The sequence below is a fragment of the Anguilla anguilla genome, chromosome 1 (assembly GCF_013347855.1).
Source record: "Anguilla anguilla isolate fAngAng1 chromosome 1, fAngAng1.pri, whole genome shotgun sequence".
In the NCBI taxonomy this organism is placed as follows: domain Eukaryota; kingdom Metazoa; phylum Chordata; class Actinopteri; order Anguilliformes; family Anguillidae; genus Anguilla; species Anguilla anguilla.
Window position 1 is genome coordinate 25,954,741 of NC_049201.1, and position 19,246 is coordinate 25,973,986.

The 19,246-nt window shown below is 45.0% G+C and overlaps 1 protein-coding gene across 1 annotated transcript in view; it reads right to left on the reverse strand.

The window, feature by feature from the left end:
• Window positions 1–864: 864 nt before the first annotated feature.
• The window catches only part of kif26ba (kinesin family member 26Ba), a 118,096-nt gene continuing 99,714 nt past the window's right edge, over window positions 865–19,246 (reverse strand). Inside the window, exons 8-15 of the mRNA XM_035381528.1 lie at window positions 18,802–19,064; window positions 17,118–17,301; window positions 15,708–15,867; window positions 13,035–13,197; window positions 8,760–12,297; window positions 6,073–6,275; window positions 5,334–5,484; window positions 865–4,761 (exon numbers count right to left, since the gene is read on the reverse strand). Of these exons, the coding sequence (XP_035237419.1) occupies window positions 4,613–4,761; window positions 5,334–5,484; window positions 6,073–6,275; window positions 8,760–12,297; window positions 13,035–13,197; window positions 15,708–15,867; window positions 17,118–17,301; window positions 18,802–19,064 (4,811 nt within the window). The 3' untranslated portion in view covers window positions 865–4,612. The remainder of the gene's footprint in view (window positions 4,762–5,333; window positions 5,485–6,072; window positions 6,276–8,759; window positions 12,298–13,034; window positions 13,198–15,707; window positions 15,868–17,117; window positions 17,302–18,801; window positions 19,065–19,246) is intronic.

Below are 19,246 nucleotides of genomic sequence, written 5' to 3' on the forward strand. Positions count from 1 at the left end.
AAAAATAACAGTTTCATAAAACGCATATTCTCAGTATTGTACTGTAAAATCAAGCACATTCTTTATGCAAGTTTTCACAATCTGGATTCATCTATGGTCAATTTGGGGGCTTACAACATTTTCACGGTCCAATGTGTGAACCCTGCTTTCCAGAAGCTTCTTTAATCCAATGGTTTCTTTTGATGACACAGTCTCCATGCCAATTCTCTGGAGGGCTGTTCAGCTAGCCTGCTCAGCATCTCTCACAAGCACATGTACTGCTCACAGCAACTAGCCTTTGAAATTCTCTTGCTGGTAGTACAATGCAGTAGTCGTAACAATCATCACTAATGTATTAACACCTACCTATGACTTGTAATTGTAAAAACTAGATAAATATTATTTTTATTTTTTGTATGGTTTGTTTGGGTAAAAATATTTTAAAGTAAAATTTCTAGTGGAAAATCACACCCAGCTTTGACAGCAAAATGCAAAATTCTGAAACAAAGTGTTCAGAAACGAGAAGACAAGGTTAACAATTATGTTTCTCTCACTTTACCCAGTTCATCAGCAAGACCAGAGGGTAAACGGAGAACAAGAGGTGTCTCCTACCATATATGTGTGCTAAATTAGACAAACCTAACAACATGTAAGAGCTCTGGGATTACTTGACATGATGTGCATCATTTTTATTTAATGACTAGAACTCATGTCTGTTCCTATGTAGACGCTGCCTATCAATAAATATTTCATATTTATATTTCTTCAGACATTTTTTAAATTGAATAAAACATGGAAAATGTATCTGAAGATCACAATTCAGTTGAAGATTCTCAACCCCAGTGTAAGAAGAGCAAAGAAAGAAAAAAAAAAACAGCAATGCTATTTCTTCCAACACTCCTTTATTTACATCAGTCCTCATGTCGCAGTCATATTCATTTTATTCTTATTTTATTTATTCTTATGGCAGTTGAACTCTTGTCCATCTTAGTTTTACTTTTATACTTAGGACACAACACCTCGTTCATTCAGCATCTCCTCTAAAGAGTTTAAGGAATTTCAATAGTTCTTTCAATACATATCATACCAAACAAAAACACTTTTGTGAATCCACACCAATGTTGAGTCACACTTCTGGCCTAGCCACTATTTGTGAACAGATGTGTAAAAAATAAAATAATGATTAACCCCTTCGTGCAAGCCCCCTAGTGGCCAGGATTCCGGCATCCTGAGATTGTGGAACTCAGACATTCAGTGCCCCTGCAACCAAACTATGACTGGAAACTCTGTTCTCGCTGTATCGGTAAATAATGCAAAACAAATATGTCAAATATGGGCTTCTAAGTGCCACCTTTGTCACATAAGTTGTCCATTTAACAAGCAGCCCTTCCCTGCAGTCTCATCCACAACTATACCCCCTCAAGCATGGCACTGGACAATAGCATCTATTATTTTTCTGATGGTGGAATATTATTTTATTGCAATCTTATTGTACATAATGTGGGTGTATTAGTATCTCCATGGGCTATACTTGTCACTTAGGGCATGGACTGTCACTGTGCGCTGACATGTGCTGGATGAACGTAAAATTTCCCTTGGAGTGATCATAAATAGTAACATTTGTAAAATATTGACCCATCCTCATGCAACAAAATATTATATACTGTAGAGTACGGAAGAACATGCAAGATTGAATTATTACATATTCAAGTATGTGTACCACAGTGTGACACAATGTTTTTGCATAATTTTTGTGCATGTGATATTAATGTTTCGTCTAAAATCATTATGGGGGCAAATGTATATGCTTTATAATGCACAAAAAGCATTTTGTTAGATTTCAGTGAGGTTTTTGACCACTAGATATCTTAGATTCCTATACTGGTGAAAAGATTAAAAAGTACCGATTAAAAGGTTATTCCCTGTTGAAATGTATGTAAAAGTGAGTTTCATGATTCAGTTGGTTTGCTGTGAAATATGATTATGTAATGATTTACAGTAATGCACAATTTGGATATTTTTGATTGATTTGGATACACTAAAGGACACCAGGGTACACTGTTCACATTTTGCTACATAGATCTTTTACAGTTGCACATATAACCCTCAGATTTTGCCCACTTGCGGGCAAAGAGTGTATGATCAAGAAAATGTATAGTTTTACCTGTTCGATATATGTGCCCACTGCATTTCATTGCCAAATGGTGAATGTAACTTCAGTACTGTAACTGTTACAAGTGTCTTGCTTCATTTAAGTCATTTCCAACGTCTCTGTGATGCTCACATCTCGAGTTATACAGCCTTAAGTAGAACACTACCTAAATGAGTGAGGATTGGCCAGATTTGGCATCTGCACGAAGGGGTTAAAAAAAGTAACAGCCTTTCTGCTATACACTGCATACCACACGTTGTTACTTTTAAAAGCATGGCCAAAGATTCACAAGGTCATGAAAAGCAATCTTCCATAGACAAACACTGACCTGCAAACCAACGCAGCATTCCATTTTCAGATCAAAAGGTTCCTACCCACTCTCCCGCACAATTCAAGACAAGCACGTTTGCAGAAAAAGGAAAACATTTATAAAATAGAAATGAAAGAATGTGTGTGTGTCTATATAGAGAGAGTGAGAGTGTGACACGCACACACGTATATATATGATATATATATTATACATATATATAATGGGCTTAGCTACTGGTCAAATGCATAGCACTTTGCAAATCATATTGTGTAAATAAATTATACAATATAAGCAACTCTTGTCAAACAGGCCTCCTGAGTTTACAAATAAATAATTTCCTTCATTCATTACTGTGATAAAGGTAATGGGTGGGGCATGATAATCCAGCAGCCACTATTGCTGATGGGGGGGAGGTTGTGTTGGGAGGGAGGGAGGGGGGACTTGTTCAAAGGTATGGAAGTAGGTGGGGTTACAGTTAGTACAGGAAACAGACTTTATGTATATATGTATATATAAACACATAGAGCTTAAACTATGAAGACCAACATAGCCAAGGTGTGTGCACCACTGCAGTGAGACCACATGGAGTGCATGGGTTTTGCAGTAGTTTTTGTACGAAAGAGACCTCTGACCGGAGATTAATGTTTCAGACTTCACTGGGGTCTGTGATTTAATTTAGGGGTGGACTCAGAGGATTTCTGGGGCACCGCCACTGTTAGTGCCTAATGATTAAAATGTCTGAATTTGTCCACCATTTTATGTGCTCTAAATTTTTTTTTTTTTTTAATGCTTGATAAAATATATGATGACTGCTGGAGAGTGTCTGTACCCTGTTCTAAAACATTTTTCATGATATTATACACAAGTGAATCAGCATCAGAGTACAAGGCTAATTAGCCGCTAGTAGCTGTAGCAGCTAGTTTACAAGGTAACCAGCGTACGCACAGCAGCCACCCCCTCCCCCCTCGGGCCACGCAGTCCTTATTTAGCCGCAATTTCATTTTCGTCTGATGTCAAAGAAAAACATACTTGGTCCAGCAAACGGCGGAGTTAAATTCATTCTCCTCACCTTAATTTAGCCGACAATTTAAAAAAAAAAAAAAAATTTTTTAAAGTCTGCACTCTACACTATCTGTTACACCAAAAACCGTTTTCATTTCCAGCCGTGAAATACGGACCGTCTCAAGAGGTGAAACAAGAGGGCTTTCCCTTTGGGTGAAACAAAAATCTTTCCATATGTGGCCTCAGAAGTCAACAAACACAAAGGTCACTGCACTGCTTTAAGTGCGACGGCCGTTTTCTCCTTCTCCCTCACTTGTACTGACGGCTCCTGCAGTTTGGGTTTGTTTAAGTCTCAATGCCACGGGTAACGCAGCCTTGTCATTCTCTGATGCTGGCACAAGGGGAAGACCTGGTCTTGCTCCATGTGTAGCCAAGAATGGTAAAAAAAAAAAAATTAATGAGCCAAACCGACCTTTTGCCTTGTTTTTCGTTCTAACCCACACATTCCAAATGGTCTCAGATTTTTTTTTTTTAGGGAAGATAGAAAATAATAGAAAACATACACGTAACATTTTGTAACATGTTGGAATTTTTAGTCTATTATATAACAATACAAGTACAAAGGACTGATAAACAGCAAGTCAGGATAAAACACCAAGTAAAACAAGCTGCATTTTTTTGTGTTTTTTTTGTATGTTTTTTAAATCTATTTCAGCTAGCACCAACTGTACACAAATAAACAATTTCAATACAGAAGTCTTCGCAAGGCACTTGTTGTCCTTTTTTTTTCTTTTTCAGGTTTGTTTTCTCTCTGTCTTTCTCCTCATTCGATGGTTTCCGCTGGCATGTCAGGTCTTCTTCGAAGCGAGCATGCAAGACGTATTTACAACCGTAGGACTCAGAAGTTACTCAAAGAAAGTGCTCTGCCAGTCTCACTGGAGATGGCGTGTCATCAAACGCTGTCAGTCTCTACAGTCCACCTGTTCTTCCCTTCCCCACAACTTTTAAAAAATATTCTCCGCTTGCGTATCGCTCCTTAATACCAGGAAACCATGTATAACCGCCACACCTCAACGCCCACCCTCAGCTTCCCGCCACGACCAAGCTGCTCAACTTCCCATGGATCCTTTGCTGTACAGAAGCGGAGAGGGCCGTCGCCGTCTCCTTCTCTATCGCCGCCTGGAGGTGACATCGAAGCAGGTGATCATCATCAGGTGGGACTTGCAGAAGTTGACCCGGTTCTCCAGTCGCTCGGTGACAAATTCTAAGGCTTCCAGGTACTCCAGGGAGTCTACCTCAAACGTCTGCTGTAGGTCAACTGAAAAAAAAAAGCAGGCAGTAATAATTGCCACAGTGTATACTCCCATAGATTCAGTAGTCATTCATATTTAATTTTGTCCTCTAATTAAATGTCACTGCTGAATTTTTCTGAACAAACAGGTTTTATTTCGGTCATTACGAAACTTCTCCAACCATGTTTAATTTAACAAAAAATTTTAATTAAATCCAGAGGATTACATTTCTGAAAGTAGAGGCCTAGAAACACAGAGTAGACCAAAGCATCCACAATGGTTGTTCATGAAGGGCACATTGTTGTGTATGTGCATGTGTGCATGCATTAAGAAACGTAATGCGTCCACAGGGAATTTCCGAATTTGTAAAGTTTTCAGAAATTATACATGTTTAAACTCAAAACGTGTTGACATTCATTAATATATTTACTATGGGCCTCAGGAGACCGCAGCTAATTACAGCGACTGAAACAATATTCTCCTGACACACGTGCGGTGGGCGGGCCCGCGGCTAATTAGGCGCTCTTCGCTGCCCTCGCATAAACGCGAGCGGTTAGCTGCCGCCGCCGCTGCCGCTGCCGCTGCCGAAGGGACTCACATTCTCTGGTCCACTTTTCCGGCGCCAGCATCAGATGCTGTTTGGTCTGCTCCAGCTCCTTCTTCAGCCAGTCGTACTTGGCCCGCACCTCGGAGATCCTCTGCTGCCGGTGCTCCAGGATCTTTAGCCTGGCGCTGAAGTACACCAGCTCCTGCGGGGGGCGGGGGGAGGAAGCAGCCGTGAGAAAACACGACAGGAAGCCAAGAAAACGGACACCTCAGAGACCAGTCAACCCCGCTATTATATTTTCCTAATCTAAAGTAGCTCTCAGAGCTGCTAACTAATAAAAGACACGAAAGGGACGAAATACAAATTGTCTCTCGCTTGTATCCCCCATTATTTATTCATTCGTTCATTTGCGCAGACATTGTTGCCAAGGGTGATTTACAGGGCCATCATGGGGAGACACTGTGTCTATCAAACGAGCTGCAAACACACAACCATATGTACAGTTCAGAATAACTAATAATATGTTATGAGCATTTTACATTAAGATATCACTGTGAATTGACCATAGAGCAAAAAACAAGTAGCTAATGGAATTCTGAGTGTACTGTACATAGGTGCCCAGGCAATCAAACTGGCAGTTAATCTCAACATGGTCTCCACAGTTAGATGCAAGTGTCCAAGACCATACGTTTAGCACCAAGAGTTTTGCGTATGTGCTTTTTGAGTGGTAAACTTCGCCCACCCCTGCCTCGTGTGCAGCACACCTTGCTGTGTTACTGCCTGGCCTCACCTTGTTACCCGCACCCCTCCTCCTCTGCAGGCGCTCCACATCGTCAATCTCGTACACCTTGATCTCAAAGGGCTCGGCTATCGTCCGCTGGGCGGGGCGGAGCGGGCCGTCCACCCAGCGCACCCCGGGGCTGATGATGGGCTTCCTGACCGGGGAGGACGTCTCCAGGGAGAGCGTGGGTATCAGTCGTCTCCGCTGGGTCCCTGGGGGGCGAAGCAGGCAAAACACCAGGTAAAACCAGCCCAGCTCCCCCTGCTTAGAGATGAGGGTATTGTGACTAAATGCTACCCTGGGCCACTATTGCAGCCCACTAAAGTCTGCATGGGCCTCAACCATAATATTGAACCTTAATGTAACTGTAGCCTACATATAACATCATACACTGCATTAAATAAAGTTAAATAAAGCAGCTGAAAAAGTGTAACCTTTATGGTTTATGGTGTTTTTAAAAATTGGAAATCGCTCTCATGAGAATTTTTTCAGCATAAGCACCATAAACCCCTTACTTCCGAAGATTACATTTACCATTATTTCTCACAATATGATAAAGCATGAAATTGCATTTCAATCAATTAAAACCAAACCTCTGTGGTAAAGGTCAAAACTCCCATATATCTTAAAAATGGATTATCAAACAGCACAGATGCATGAGTGTTATTTCAATAAGTGTTATTTCATAGATAATTATTTAAATGAATAAATAGGTAAATAAAACAATGTTAAAAAAACAATATAACTTGACATGGCAATACTTAATCAGCTGACTATGGACCAAACAGACAGTGAAGGATTTTTTGCATTTGAGTACTATGTGCTTATGAAACGTTCGTGTATTTTTATGTATTTTATTTTATTGTTTGCAATTGTTTAAGAGCAGTTGAACAGTTGTTTAAGAATTTTCTATATTATGTGCATATAGGCTAAACTGTTAAACACACTAATGTTTTGTTATTTATGGACCCTGTTGATATCCTTGCTGCCTTCTTGAAAGAAGTGCGGAATAGGAATGTAGTATTTTGCCTTGATGTGACTAAGTAGGCCATTTGAGAAAACTCCCTTTTTCCTTAACAGAAACACCACTAAAGACAGTCAATAATGTGAAATGCTAAGATCTGTCTGAAAGGAAGTGGGATATTAACAACAATGCCAAATTAAACCTGTTGGAATGCTAAACTGGGGTATACAGCAGAATAGGTCTACTTCCTAGTGGTAATCTTCGTACAGCATTTGCAAATAACACTATAGGAGGAGGAGGCCTGCAATAATGGGGTACAAAGATAACGGCAGCAGGTCACCCCTTATCTGGCCAGAGCACAGGAATGAGCCCCGCTCTGTGGAATTTGCCGGCGCTGCTTTATATTTGCATAGAAATTGGCAGCTCCAACAACCCCTTATCAGATGGGAAGCCCCGGTCCACTGAACAGGTTCTTGCTCTTTTGTCTGGAACAGCTGAGAAAGGTCATACACGTAGACATCTCCCGATTCGCCCGATTCGTATTATTTTTTGTATCACCGCCCCTGTGCAGCTTTATAGATTTTTTTTTCTTAAATGCAAAAATCCAATTGACTAATCCGAGTAACTCCATACAAAACCCGTTAAAAAGGATTTTTCATGCCAACCGCCCGCCCCCCCTTTTTCCTGTTCCTGCAAAAGCAGACTCTGGCAGCTTGGCCCTGGTCCCACCAGAGCCTCAAATCAAGCATTCATAACGTGATTACTATGCTCCTTTTGAGTGCGTTTCTGCAGACATGAAATACCCCCTGCTTTGGCGCCCGAGGAGAGAGTCAATGTCGATGTTGTTTTGGCAGGGGAAGGGGGCGTGTTTAGTACCGGAGGAACAAGTACCCGAAGCAGAGGCCTACACGGGAGTGAAATGGAGTAAAATATTTGCCTAAAGAGGAGGAGGGGGCGGGGGTTGGCCCAGAAGGCAATGAACGCGTTTGAAATTGGGGCCACCCGCAGCGTATTGTGACAGCGACAGTATGTCATATGAAGGCTTACTTACACACACGTATGGGGATGTAGGCGGGGTTATGGTGGTAATATACGGGGGGCAAAGGGGCAAACTCTGTATTGTCATTGTTTCTGTTAGCTGTGCCTTTTGAATGCAACTTTTGTTGTTACAGTAACCAAATGAACATGAAGTAAGCTTAAATTAATTTGTCATAGCCCTGGACATTTTTCCTTAAATCCACAATTATATGTAATTGTTAAGTTTTTCTTTACAAACAAAATATGCCAAGACTCACTAAAATTAACTTGCTAAAATGTTTGTGAACATAAACATTTACTTGTATTTATTTAGAAGTCAATTAAAACATTTGATTGCATGGAAACCATGCGCTAACAAAATTGGTATGTAACACTGAGACAATGGTGTTCTTATTACAGTGACTGGAATGATCTCTTTCAGCCTCCTATTGTGGGTAATTCCTTCTGTCTGTCTGAGCAGCATCTTCATAATAAAATCTGAAATATACGTTTAGCATCTATATGAATTTGTTGGCTGTGTTTACTGTTCTTAGTTTACTTGTGTTGTGCCTTTTGCAAACAGTGTATTGCTACCACTTGGCCAGGTCACCTTTGAAAAAGACCGGGTATAACAAAATGAGCCTTCCCATAGCAGGCAGCCAGAGCAGGTTCTTCATAATCACACAGGATAATGCGCGTAATGAAGCGATCTTACCTCCATTGTTCCTCTTCTTTGAGTTTTTGAGACTCCGACGGCTGCTGACAGAGCTGCTATTCTCGCTCATTGAATCCTGGGCGGAGGAGGTGCTGCCTGTGGCCTCGCTGTCCCGCATCATGCTCTCGTAGCCGCTGCTGCCACCGCTGTGGTAGAAGAGGGCGGTCTTGCCCATGGCAGGTGGCAGCTCGCCACTCAGGACGCTGCTGTTGTCGCTGGCGTGCCCACTGCTGCAGCGATGGGGCTTGCGGGGAGCAGTGATCTTGCTGTAGGGTGAGGGGAGGGTGTGGACCACCGCCGGTCTATCCTCTCCCTGGGCCCCGCCCCTGTCCTCAGACTCGGACCCTGCCCGGGCGTGTCCGGCACGGGAACCCCCGCTGCCCTGGAGGAGCTCAGAGATCCGCCCGTTCACAGCCCGTAGGGGGAGCTTGGCAGCAAGGCTCGAACCCCTGCTGCGGCTGAGGGACTGAGTGGACCAGGAGCTCTGATTCTGGGTTTGGTTTTGGTTCTGGTTCTGGCTCTGGTTCTGGTTCTGGTTCTTCCCATTGGGGGGCATGCTGGAGCTCCTGTTCACGGACTGTGGTAGGGACTTAGTGGAGAAGCTCAGGGTCTTGGTGCTGGAGGCTGACAGGCTGCGGGCCTTCGGGCTCACCATCAGGAGCTTGCTGACTGCCGAAATCTTCGACTGACTTGCCTTAGGCGACTGTGGCGCGCTGCCGTTTCCACCTGGGCCGGCGGCAGCCGAGGACACCGAGCCACGGTTCAGGCTCCTGCCAGCCCGGGGCATGGTACAGTCCCTCCCAATGGTGCTCCTGGACCCGACTGAGCCAAGGCTCTCAGCCCTCTCCAGAGACAAGCAGTCATAGTGCCCTGCATGAGATCTCCCCAGGGAGTTGGTCCTGCTGGCCAGCTGCTCTAGCTTCGCACTGAAGAGCCTGCTGCTGCTTTCCACACCAGGGCCCTTTAGCTTTCCGTTGCTGCCGGAGTCCTCACCCGAGCTGCCTTGGAACAATGCCTGGGTGCTCCCCGAGCCATGCTGCAGGCCAGCTCTGTTCCTCTGGTCCAGGCTGGACTTCCTCACTGGAGGCAAGGGTGGCATCCCTTTTGGCCTTGCGAAGAGGCTCTGCTTTGATGACGACCCCTTCCTTTCCAGCGTGGACCTGGGGCTGCAGGGGGTGGAGCTGGTGGCTCCAGGTCCCCTGTGCTCCCCACCCACATAGCGCAGTGAGGCATCGTCAAGGCCATCATGCCTGTTCATGCGGTGCCAGCCACGTGGGAGGCTGGCTGTGCGCAGCACATCAGCTGACTGCACAGGAGCAAGGTTCTCTGATCCATCCAGCATCATTTCACAGCCATCCACTACCCGCTTGAGTGTGTCGGGGGAGCAGGCCGCCTCCCCACTGCTTGAGCTGAGCCTGTCAGCAGGGTTCAAGCTCTTCACCATGTCCACCGCCCTCCTTTCCGCCTTCACCTCACAGGCTTGTTCCCGTGGTTTGGGCTCCTCACCATCCCTCTTCATCCAGGGGTCCTCAAAGCTGATGTCTCCAGAAACCAGGAGGGGCTTTGCCCTGGTGCCTTTCGGCTGTAGGCTTTTGGTGAGTGAGAGCACCTGGGCAGCATCCTGGTGGACCATTGGCTTGACAGCCACGCAGGGATGGACTATGATGTTGGTCCTGATGGGAAAGAGGCCACCCTGGGCACCCAGTATCTGCGCATTGGAGACGCTGATTGTGGTTTTGCCCAGCCTCTTCAGCTTCTCTTTACTTGGGACGCTCTTTTCCAGAACCTTCCCCTCAGTGGGAATGTCTACATCTGCAGCTGTATCCTCTAGATTCCCATCTTTGCTTGGGTCCTCAAATGACCCTTCCTCCAGTAGGTCAAACTGCAGGGGCTCAGCCAGGGCCTCCCCTTGCCCGTAGCTCTGCTGGGCAACAAAGCTGTAGCAGGACTGCTCTCCATCGCTGCCGGTGCTGATCTCACTGAGCCAGGAACTGATGGAGGAGCGGCGGCTGGGCACAGTCACCCCCACTTCCCCCTCGGCCTTTGGGAGAGGCAGGGACCTGGAGATGCTGACCTCCGAAATAGTGGTGGAGGTGGGGGTGGAGGTGGTACTGATGATAGCTCTTGGGAAGCACTCCAAGTCCTCACTGATGCTGCTAATGATGCTGACAGGGCGGGAGCCAGAAGCCAAAGCCTGCACGGAGCAGTCGCTGTTGAAGCTGAGGATGCTTGTGGGCCGACCGTTCTCCAGAACACCACTGATGGTAAGCTCCTCCACCAGGGTAAACACCAGCTCATCCTCCCCATTCAACTCCAGTGGCTGCTGAACTGTCACCGTGGCAACAGCAGCAACCGCTGGTGCTGGGTCCTCATCCAGGGTCTCAGCTGAGGAGAAGCATGCGCTAATGGGAGAGGTGGACCTTTTTGGGGCCTGAGGGCTCATGCCCACAGGGGAGGTCCTGGACTCAGGCTGCAGCAGGGACTCAGTAGAGGACTTCCCACTGTCCCGGCTCAAGCTCTGTGGGGATGAGGGTGGGGCCACACCGGGCACCACACCCTTCTGGGTGTACACCTTACAACGCTGGGATGGGGATGAGGGTGGCTTGTACTCTGAAGTTTTAGTTAGGCTGGCCACTCCCAGCCTGGGAGAGCCCATGGGGCGGGGCTTAGCCTCAGTGGATCCAGTGCCCTCCTTGCTGTCATAGAAATTGGAGCTCCTGGCTCTCTGGAGGGGTACGGACTGTGTGGCATTGCCACTGCTGCTGCCACCTGTCACACTCCTGCTGGTAGAGAGGGCACGACCACCCACCGCTGGTCTTGACAGGCTCTCAATCATAGACTGGGCGATCTCCGCCTCCTCCACTGCCTCTCGGATTTCTTCCAGCTGTGGATCATTAGAGATGCGCCTGGCTGCTGCGTGCATCTGGGTCTCCACCACGGGTTTGGCTGCCCCTTCTGCCTGGCCCCCGTACACGGGCCCGACCCCAGCCACCCGGTTGGCGGAGAGCTCCTCAAAGGGGAAACTGCTGACCTCCTCGCTCCCATCGATGCACCCCAGCCGCTCCTGGAGCTCGGCGAAGGTGTTGCACTTGAGGCAGTCCTTCTCTTGCTTGCCGGACTCCCCTCCCTCCTCCACCACCTCCTGTGGCTGTGGTGGTTGCAGCTGTGCTGGCTGCGTGGGTTGACGCTGCTGCAGGAGGGGGCGGGCTTGCTCTGGCTCTGGGCCCACCCACTGCGCCGGCTTCCCCTGCTCTGCCTTGCTCTTATGCAGGGATGGGATGATGGGCACAAACTCCGGGGGGCCCTCGTTGTCTGTAAGCTCCTTGTCAGACAAGGCGGACCCATTAGGCCCCACATAGATGACGGTGTCGCAGGACTGCTCGCTGCTGGAGTAGTCGTCTGGGTCACTGGAGAGGTGCAGCAGGGGCATTTCAGGGTCCACCACGTTTCGGGAGTTCACTGTACGCAGCTGGGTGGGCCGACGCATCCTCCCTTCCTCGCAAGAGCTCTCACCCCCAGAGGAGCTGGAGGTGTACTGCTGGAATAGGGGAAAACACCAATGTCACACTGCTTTTATACTTTCCATAGCAGTAACTACAAGACCACAACATTTGTGAAGTAGTAGCATATTTGTAAAGAGACATACTGTGAGCAAAATATGTTCTAAGCACCACTGACATGTTTTAGATGAATTACTGACTGTATGAATAATCAACACCTTCTTCGACAGCAAATAAACGCAAACCTTCATACTCCTAAGCAGTGCAAGTAAACAGTCAGCCTGGACTGTGCCATTCTTAACTGACTATGACCAGAAGTCACATTCTGATTTCTTGGATCACCACTGTATTTGTTTGTCCAAACCAGTGGGTCCCACCCCTGTTCCTGGAGATCTACTGTCCTCTGGGTTTCATTTAAAGTCTAATTTTGCATGCCTGATTCCACTAATCAGGAGGTAAATGAGATATCTAGCTGCTGAAGCTTTGCTAGGGCTGGAGTGAAAACCTACAGGACGGTAGGTCTCCAGGAACAGGTCGAGTCACTGCTCCAGACCTTCCATCAGACACCTATGGCCTACCAGCTATGACCAGTGAGAGACACCATGCTGGCTATAAACAGGGCTACCTCTCTGTTGCAGTGCTAGGTGGCTTGTCACATGTAAAATAGTCCCTAGCACATGTGCTATTGGTGTAGTGGTGACTTGAGAGGCATAACTATGGTGATTGAAAATGAGGAGAAAATATAATGCATCTTTTTTTTAAATTGTGTATTTACTTTAGCCTTCTTCTTCTTCATCCTCAGAACCCGCGAAGAGATCTGGATGGTGGAGAGGGTCTCAGAGAAATTGCTAGGTGAGGCTGAGATGTGGGCAATCATGGTGGTGCGGCAGTTCATGTTGCCAAGAGACTCTCGAAGCAACATGGTCAGCTTACTGTCTCTGTGATACAAAAAACACACAGAAATACACAAAATACCTGTTACAAAGTGGATTTATCTCCTGAAACTTTATGTGATTGATCAAAAATTTGTATAGAAATAAAATCAATAATATTTGATACATCATTTCATAATAATCACATAATTTAATGTAAGTAGAATTGTATTGGATTGAAGATAATTTGATTGGTCTGTGTGCCTTTTCTAATGTTGGCTAATGTGTTAGTCCTCCCAACTGCCTCTGATTTCAGCTGTAATAACTGTTGAAAATGATTTTGTGCCCATGGGGAAGGTAAGCAGTTCTCTTACAGCAAAGCACACTGCAGTTCCCTTTCATGAAACACAGCCTTGAGGCACAACCAGCAGCCTTCACTCCACACACAGCACTCTGCTTCCTAGATACAAGCTTCATTAATCTGACTTCCCGTATTCCCCATGGCAACCACAGGGAGAGACTCTTTTCTTGACAGTTCGTTGGTGCAGTCCAGCCAATCAGAGACCAGCCATGGGAAAATATTGTCCCATGGAAAACAACACCTCCTGGCTTGTCCCACTGAGGAGACCGGCATCACATTACATCAACCCAGACCTTCAAAAAGTTACTCACAATTTTTTTTTAAATTGCATGTAAACATGATGCTAACCCACACAACAAAATCCTCAAATATTAAAATGTCCTCCAGGGTGCATAAACGTTGTATAGGACATGTAAGAGCCCCTCAACCATGTCAAAATATCAAAAGTCAAAATGTCAAACCATTCAATGTGAATCATTGCAAACAGAGGAGCTACTGAATAAAATAGTAAATGAATGTCCTGTGGTGATTAGCTCAAGCATTCTGGTCTTTAGTGTGATCCAGATGTTCATGGAATAGCTGGAGGTGACCCACCTAGTTAATAAACGGGTCACATATGTTTTCCTTATGTGTCACACTGGTATATAAAACGTGGCCAGTAAAGATTACTGTATATCCCTACAGCTCAATGGGCCTCTCAATTACAAAAGACTGGTGGGTTCTCCGATTACTCACTTGACCAGAAAAAAGATTTATCCTAAAGCTAATTTCATATAGTAGTCAGACAAGGCCTTTGGTAAAGCTTCACTGACACGTTTATTTCCCACTCATTTTAATCTGGCTCATTGTTTCAGAAATTTAAATGAAAAATTCATTTAAATACATTTGTTTAACTTTTCCAGAATCCAGCTCAAGATGTGTTTAACTGGAACTAGATCAACAAGAAACATGTGACCCCACTGCATGACGCCAAGGACGTTGGCAACAGCGAACCCAGCAAAAGCTGCAGCTATGTTTTGATGAAGACCTCGCCTAAGTAACAATGCTATGATTCTACAAGGTGATGAGGCTGCTTGGGCAGCCAGTCATAAGGCATTAGTCAAACTTGTTGTTCTGTGCCTGCCTAGACAGGGATGCTTATTTTCATTATTTTCTCTTGACACAGCCTGAAAGCCCATCGAATAAGAACGTGAATGATCTTTTTCCCTTAGTGAAATATTGTCAGTTTGCCTCCATAAAGGTCAAATATTTTTGCTCTAACCCAAACAAAATCAAGAGGCATCAAATGATCTCATTTAGTGGGATAGAGAAAAAGAAGAGAGACATGATGGGAACTAATTAAACTAAGCAGATCAGTGACTTTTTGCCGAGGCATTACATTCAGGTGAAGTTATCTCCTGCAAATGACCCCACACTCTAATTACTTCCTACCTCTTCTGAGTGTTTGCTCTTCCATCTTAAACTGACGCAGTGCTTTGCAATGTAAATTTCCCATGATTAAATTAGAATTGCATGGTGCAAAATCATATGTACCCTGGAGGGAGTATTGAGTATATTTTCAGTTTGCTGAAATATGCAGACTTATTTCAAAGCTGTGTTGTTAACCAGTATCATAGTCAGCCAAGTTAAACAGCACCTGCTGTGTCTCTGTCATAACAAAGGCCATAAATATATGTACACTGTAGCTGCAGTATTATTTTATTGTGTGTGAATTGTGACCCAAATAACTGGAATCAAGCAGTAGGAACTAACTGATCTTTGCACTCAAACAGTCCAAAGTAGGAGGTGATTTCACGCTGAGCGTTTTTCTGTATAGGGGTACACATAGGGTGGATGGCTATTTATGTGTGTACCCAACAGTTACCTAACAGTATGAGTATTTCATTCTCTTTTGCTTAACTCATTTCTTTGACTTACTTGTAGGGGATTTGCTTTACTCTAACAGTGTTTTCATGACTTGCTTGTTGGGGATGTACTTAACTCTAACAGTGTTTTTGACTTACTTGTTGGGGATGTACTTAGCTCTAACAGTGTTTGCATGACTTGCTTGTTGGGGATGTACTTAACTCTAACAGTGTTTTTGACTTACTTGTTGGGGATGTACTTAGCTCTAACAGTGTTTTTGACTTACTTGTTGGGGATGTACTTAGCTCTAACAGTGTTTTGGACTTACTTGTTGGGGATGTACTTGGCTCTAACAGTGTTTTGAACTTACTTGTAAGGGATGTGTTTGCTGCCGTTGACTAGAGCCAGGATGACATTTCCCAGGGCAGAGAGAGAGAGGCAGAGGCCAGTGGAACTGTCCCGGGTCTTACTTAGGACCTTCACACAGCTGCCCAGGTCTATCAGGTGCAGTCTGCTCCGCCCACCAGACACTGCGAGAGAGTGAAAGAAAAAAGAGTAGAATTAAGGTTGAGTCAGGATGGAATGTTAAAGACTGTACCGTCAGAATGGAATGCAAAACACAGTAGAGTCAGGGTGGAACATTAAAGACAGTAACACAGGGATGACATGTTAAAGGTAGTAGAGCTAGAATGGAATGTTAAACACAGTACAGTCAAGATGGAATGGATTTTGTAGTAGGGAGATATGCCACTACATGAATATCTGGTTCCACCTCCAGGGGGCGACTATGAGCACTAAAATTGAGTTACAGAGTAGAATGAATGGACGTCAAGGGAACGTGGTGCGGCTTTCTCTCTATGGGCTTTGGTTAAACACTGTAGAGTCAGGGCTGAATGTTAAAGACAGTAGAGTCAGGATGGAATGTTAAAGACAATAGAGTCAGGATGGAATGCAAAACACAGCAGAGACAGGGTTGAATGCTAAAAACAGTAGAGCCAGGATGGAATATAAAAGACAATAGAGTCAGGGTTGAATGCAAAACACAGTAGAGTCAGGGTTGAATGTTAAAGACAGTAGAGTTTGGATGGAATTTTAAAGACAGTAGAGTCAGGGTTGAATGCAAAACACAGCAGAGTCAGGGTTGAATGTTAAAGACAGTAGAGTTTGGATGGAATCTTAAAGACAGTAGAGTCAGGGTTGAATGCAAAACACAGCAGAGTCAGGGTTGAATGTTAAAGGCAGTAGCGTCAGGATGGAATGCTAAAGACAGTAGAGTCAGGGTTGAATGCAAAACACAGCAGAGTCAGGGTTGAATGTTAAAGACAGTAGAATCAGGATGGAATGCTAAAGACAGTAGAGTTTGGATGGAATCTTAAAGACAGTAGAGTCAGGGTTGAATGTTAAAGACAGTAGAATCAGGATGGAATGCTAAAGACAGTACAGTCTGGGTGGAATGCTAAAAACAGTACAGTCTGGGTGGAATGCTAAAGACAGTACAGTCTGGGTGGAATGCTAAAGACAATACAGTCTGGGTGGAATGTTAAAGACAGTACAGTCTGGGTGGAATGCTAAAGACAGTACAGTCTGGGTGGAATGCTAAAGACAGTAGAGTCAGGGTGGAAAATTAAAGACAGTACAGTCAGACCAGAATGTTAAAGACAGTACAGTCAAACCAGAATGTTAAAGACATTAGACTTTGGTGGAATGTTAAGAACAGTAGAGTCTGGGTGGAATGTTAAAGACAGAGTCAGCGTGGAGTATGAGGGTCAGCTGTACTCACTGCCTCCCTTGCCGGTCTTCTCCATGCGGTACTGGTAGATGTGCAGGGTGAAGAGCATGTGCGAGTTGCGCTGCTCCTCCTCATCACAGTCAGGCCTGCTGCTGCTCCGGGAGGCAATGGCAGCATCCAGGAAGAAGGCGGCCTTCTCTGCTGAGGGGGCGCGGAGCTCACTTTGATTCTGGAGCTGAGGAAGGAGGCAGGACTGTATTAGAGCAACAACTCACTGGCTGACTGAAAAGACTACCCGGCAGCCCTTATTAGTACAATGAAGATAACTGATTATTGAGATACACAGACAGATAGCTAAGTGCTGTCAGACAAAGAGAGCACTGTATTCAATTAATGAAGATGACTTGCTGATTGTCTGAGGCAGAAATGTAATGAATATTTGAATGAGAACTGTGTTCAGCTCAGACAGGAACAGATCTGCAAATACAGGGCCCAGCTTGTGCATATGGCGAACACACAAACTGATCAGCTTTGTAGGGCCAAATCTACACCTGTGGAGAGTTCCTTTACTGACTGGGTCACCTTATATGGTTCGGTCTACTGTGGTTATCTGTGGTTAGCACTTGTACTTCCTTAGTCACATTATAGGGCCCAGTCCACAGCTGCAGTGAGCACATTTACTGACCGAGTCACTCTATAGGGCCCCGTGGAGGGTTCTTTTACTGAGTCACTCTATAGGGCCCAGTCTACACCTGTGGTAAGCATCTCTACAGACTGAGCCACTCAAGACCCCAAGCCTCCCTTTTTATCTGAAGGCTAGATGGTTTAGGAAGCCATTAATAACCTAATTGTATCAACTAAAATCAACACATTAAATGAATAATATAATTTAGAGCAAATACCACAAGGTTTCCTGGCTAATTAAATGAAGGGAAAATGCCCAATATCATAAATTATGGCAGGGAGAGTGGGGAGAAGAAAACTCAAGGGAGGAACAGAGTGAACAAAGATGAGCTGATCCTATTATTCCAAGAAAAGATTACCACAGATTTGAAGAGGATTAGATAGACACGCTTGTCTCGCATGACTAATCCATTCACAATGGAAGAGCATTTCACTTAAAATTGCTCAAAAATGTTTATATAAATTTGATCTTTATTAAAGATGAACCGAAGGATCACCCTTAATGACTGAACAGGAATATAGCCCAAAGGCATGCGATGGCAGCTGCATTAATGCAGGAAATGAAAAGATTTCAAATTACACAGATTAGGGAAGAGGTATATTATGCCAAATCCTCCCAGACATGAGTTGAAGGATTGGGAAAATCGCTGCTGCACTTTTTTTTGGGGGGAGGGGGGGAGGATTTTTTGGATTGTGGGTTCATAGCCACTCAGTCATACTAAGCCTGCATAGTCGAGTCCCCTGATACTTGTAAAGAATTTTTAACAAGAATCTTTCAAGTTTATGGAAATCACAGAGAAAGATAACGGCTGCTAGCATTATAAATGTGCTAGCACTTCATAATTCTAGTGATGGACTGTTCAACGAGTTACAACACGAGAGGTAGAAATATTTTACATGGTGTGACATGAATAATTATGGCACAACACAAGGGGATTTGGCATAAAATGATGACAGTGAATGAGGCACATTCCTGGAAAAAAAACTACATTTACAGAGTGCCTTGGTGATCCGTGTACTCCGACATACCCACATGACCTTAGCTTCTTACCTGCATGCCACAGATGGGGTCCTCACAGAGGTAGACCCCAGGGGACTGGCCGTCCTGCAGGCTGCCCGTGGCCACCTCAGACAGCAGGTCCTTGAGGTTCTCGTCCTTGCCCCAGACCTCCACGGCGGAGACGCGCACCGAAAAGCGGGCGCCCGTCTTCTCCTTGCGCTCGTTGATGAGCTTGAAGAGCCAGGAGATGGCACAGGGGATGATGCCCAGGTTCTGCATGGAGTCATCTTTCCCAATCATGGTGTAGGACTTTCCTGTCAGTCAAAGAGAAGAACAGCCTATCAGCCAGAAGCCCTCTCTCCTCCAAAGCCAACCTCACAGGTGGGAGAAGGCTTTTAATGCATTTGTGTCATGAGCTATGTTTACAAATAGAATTATACAATTAAAACCAAATTAAAATTTTTATGCACAGTGTTCCTTTCACTAAAAAAAAAAT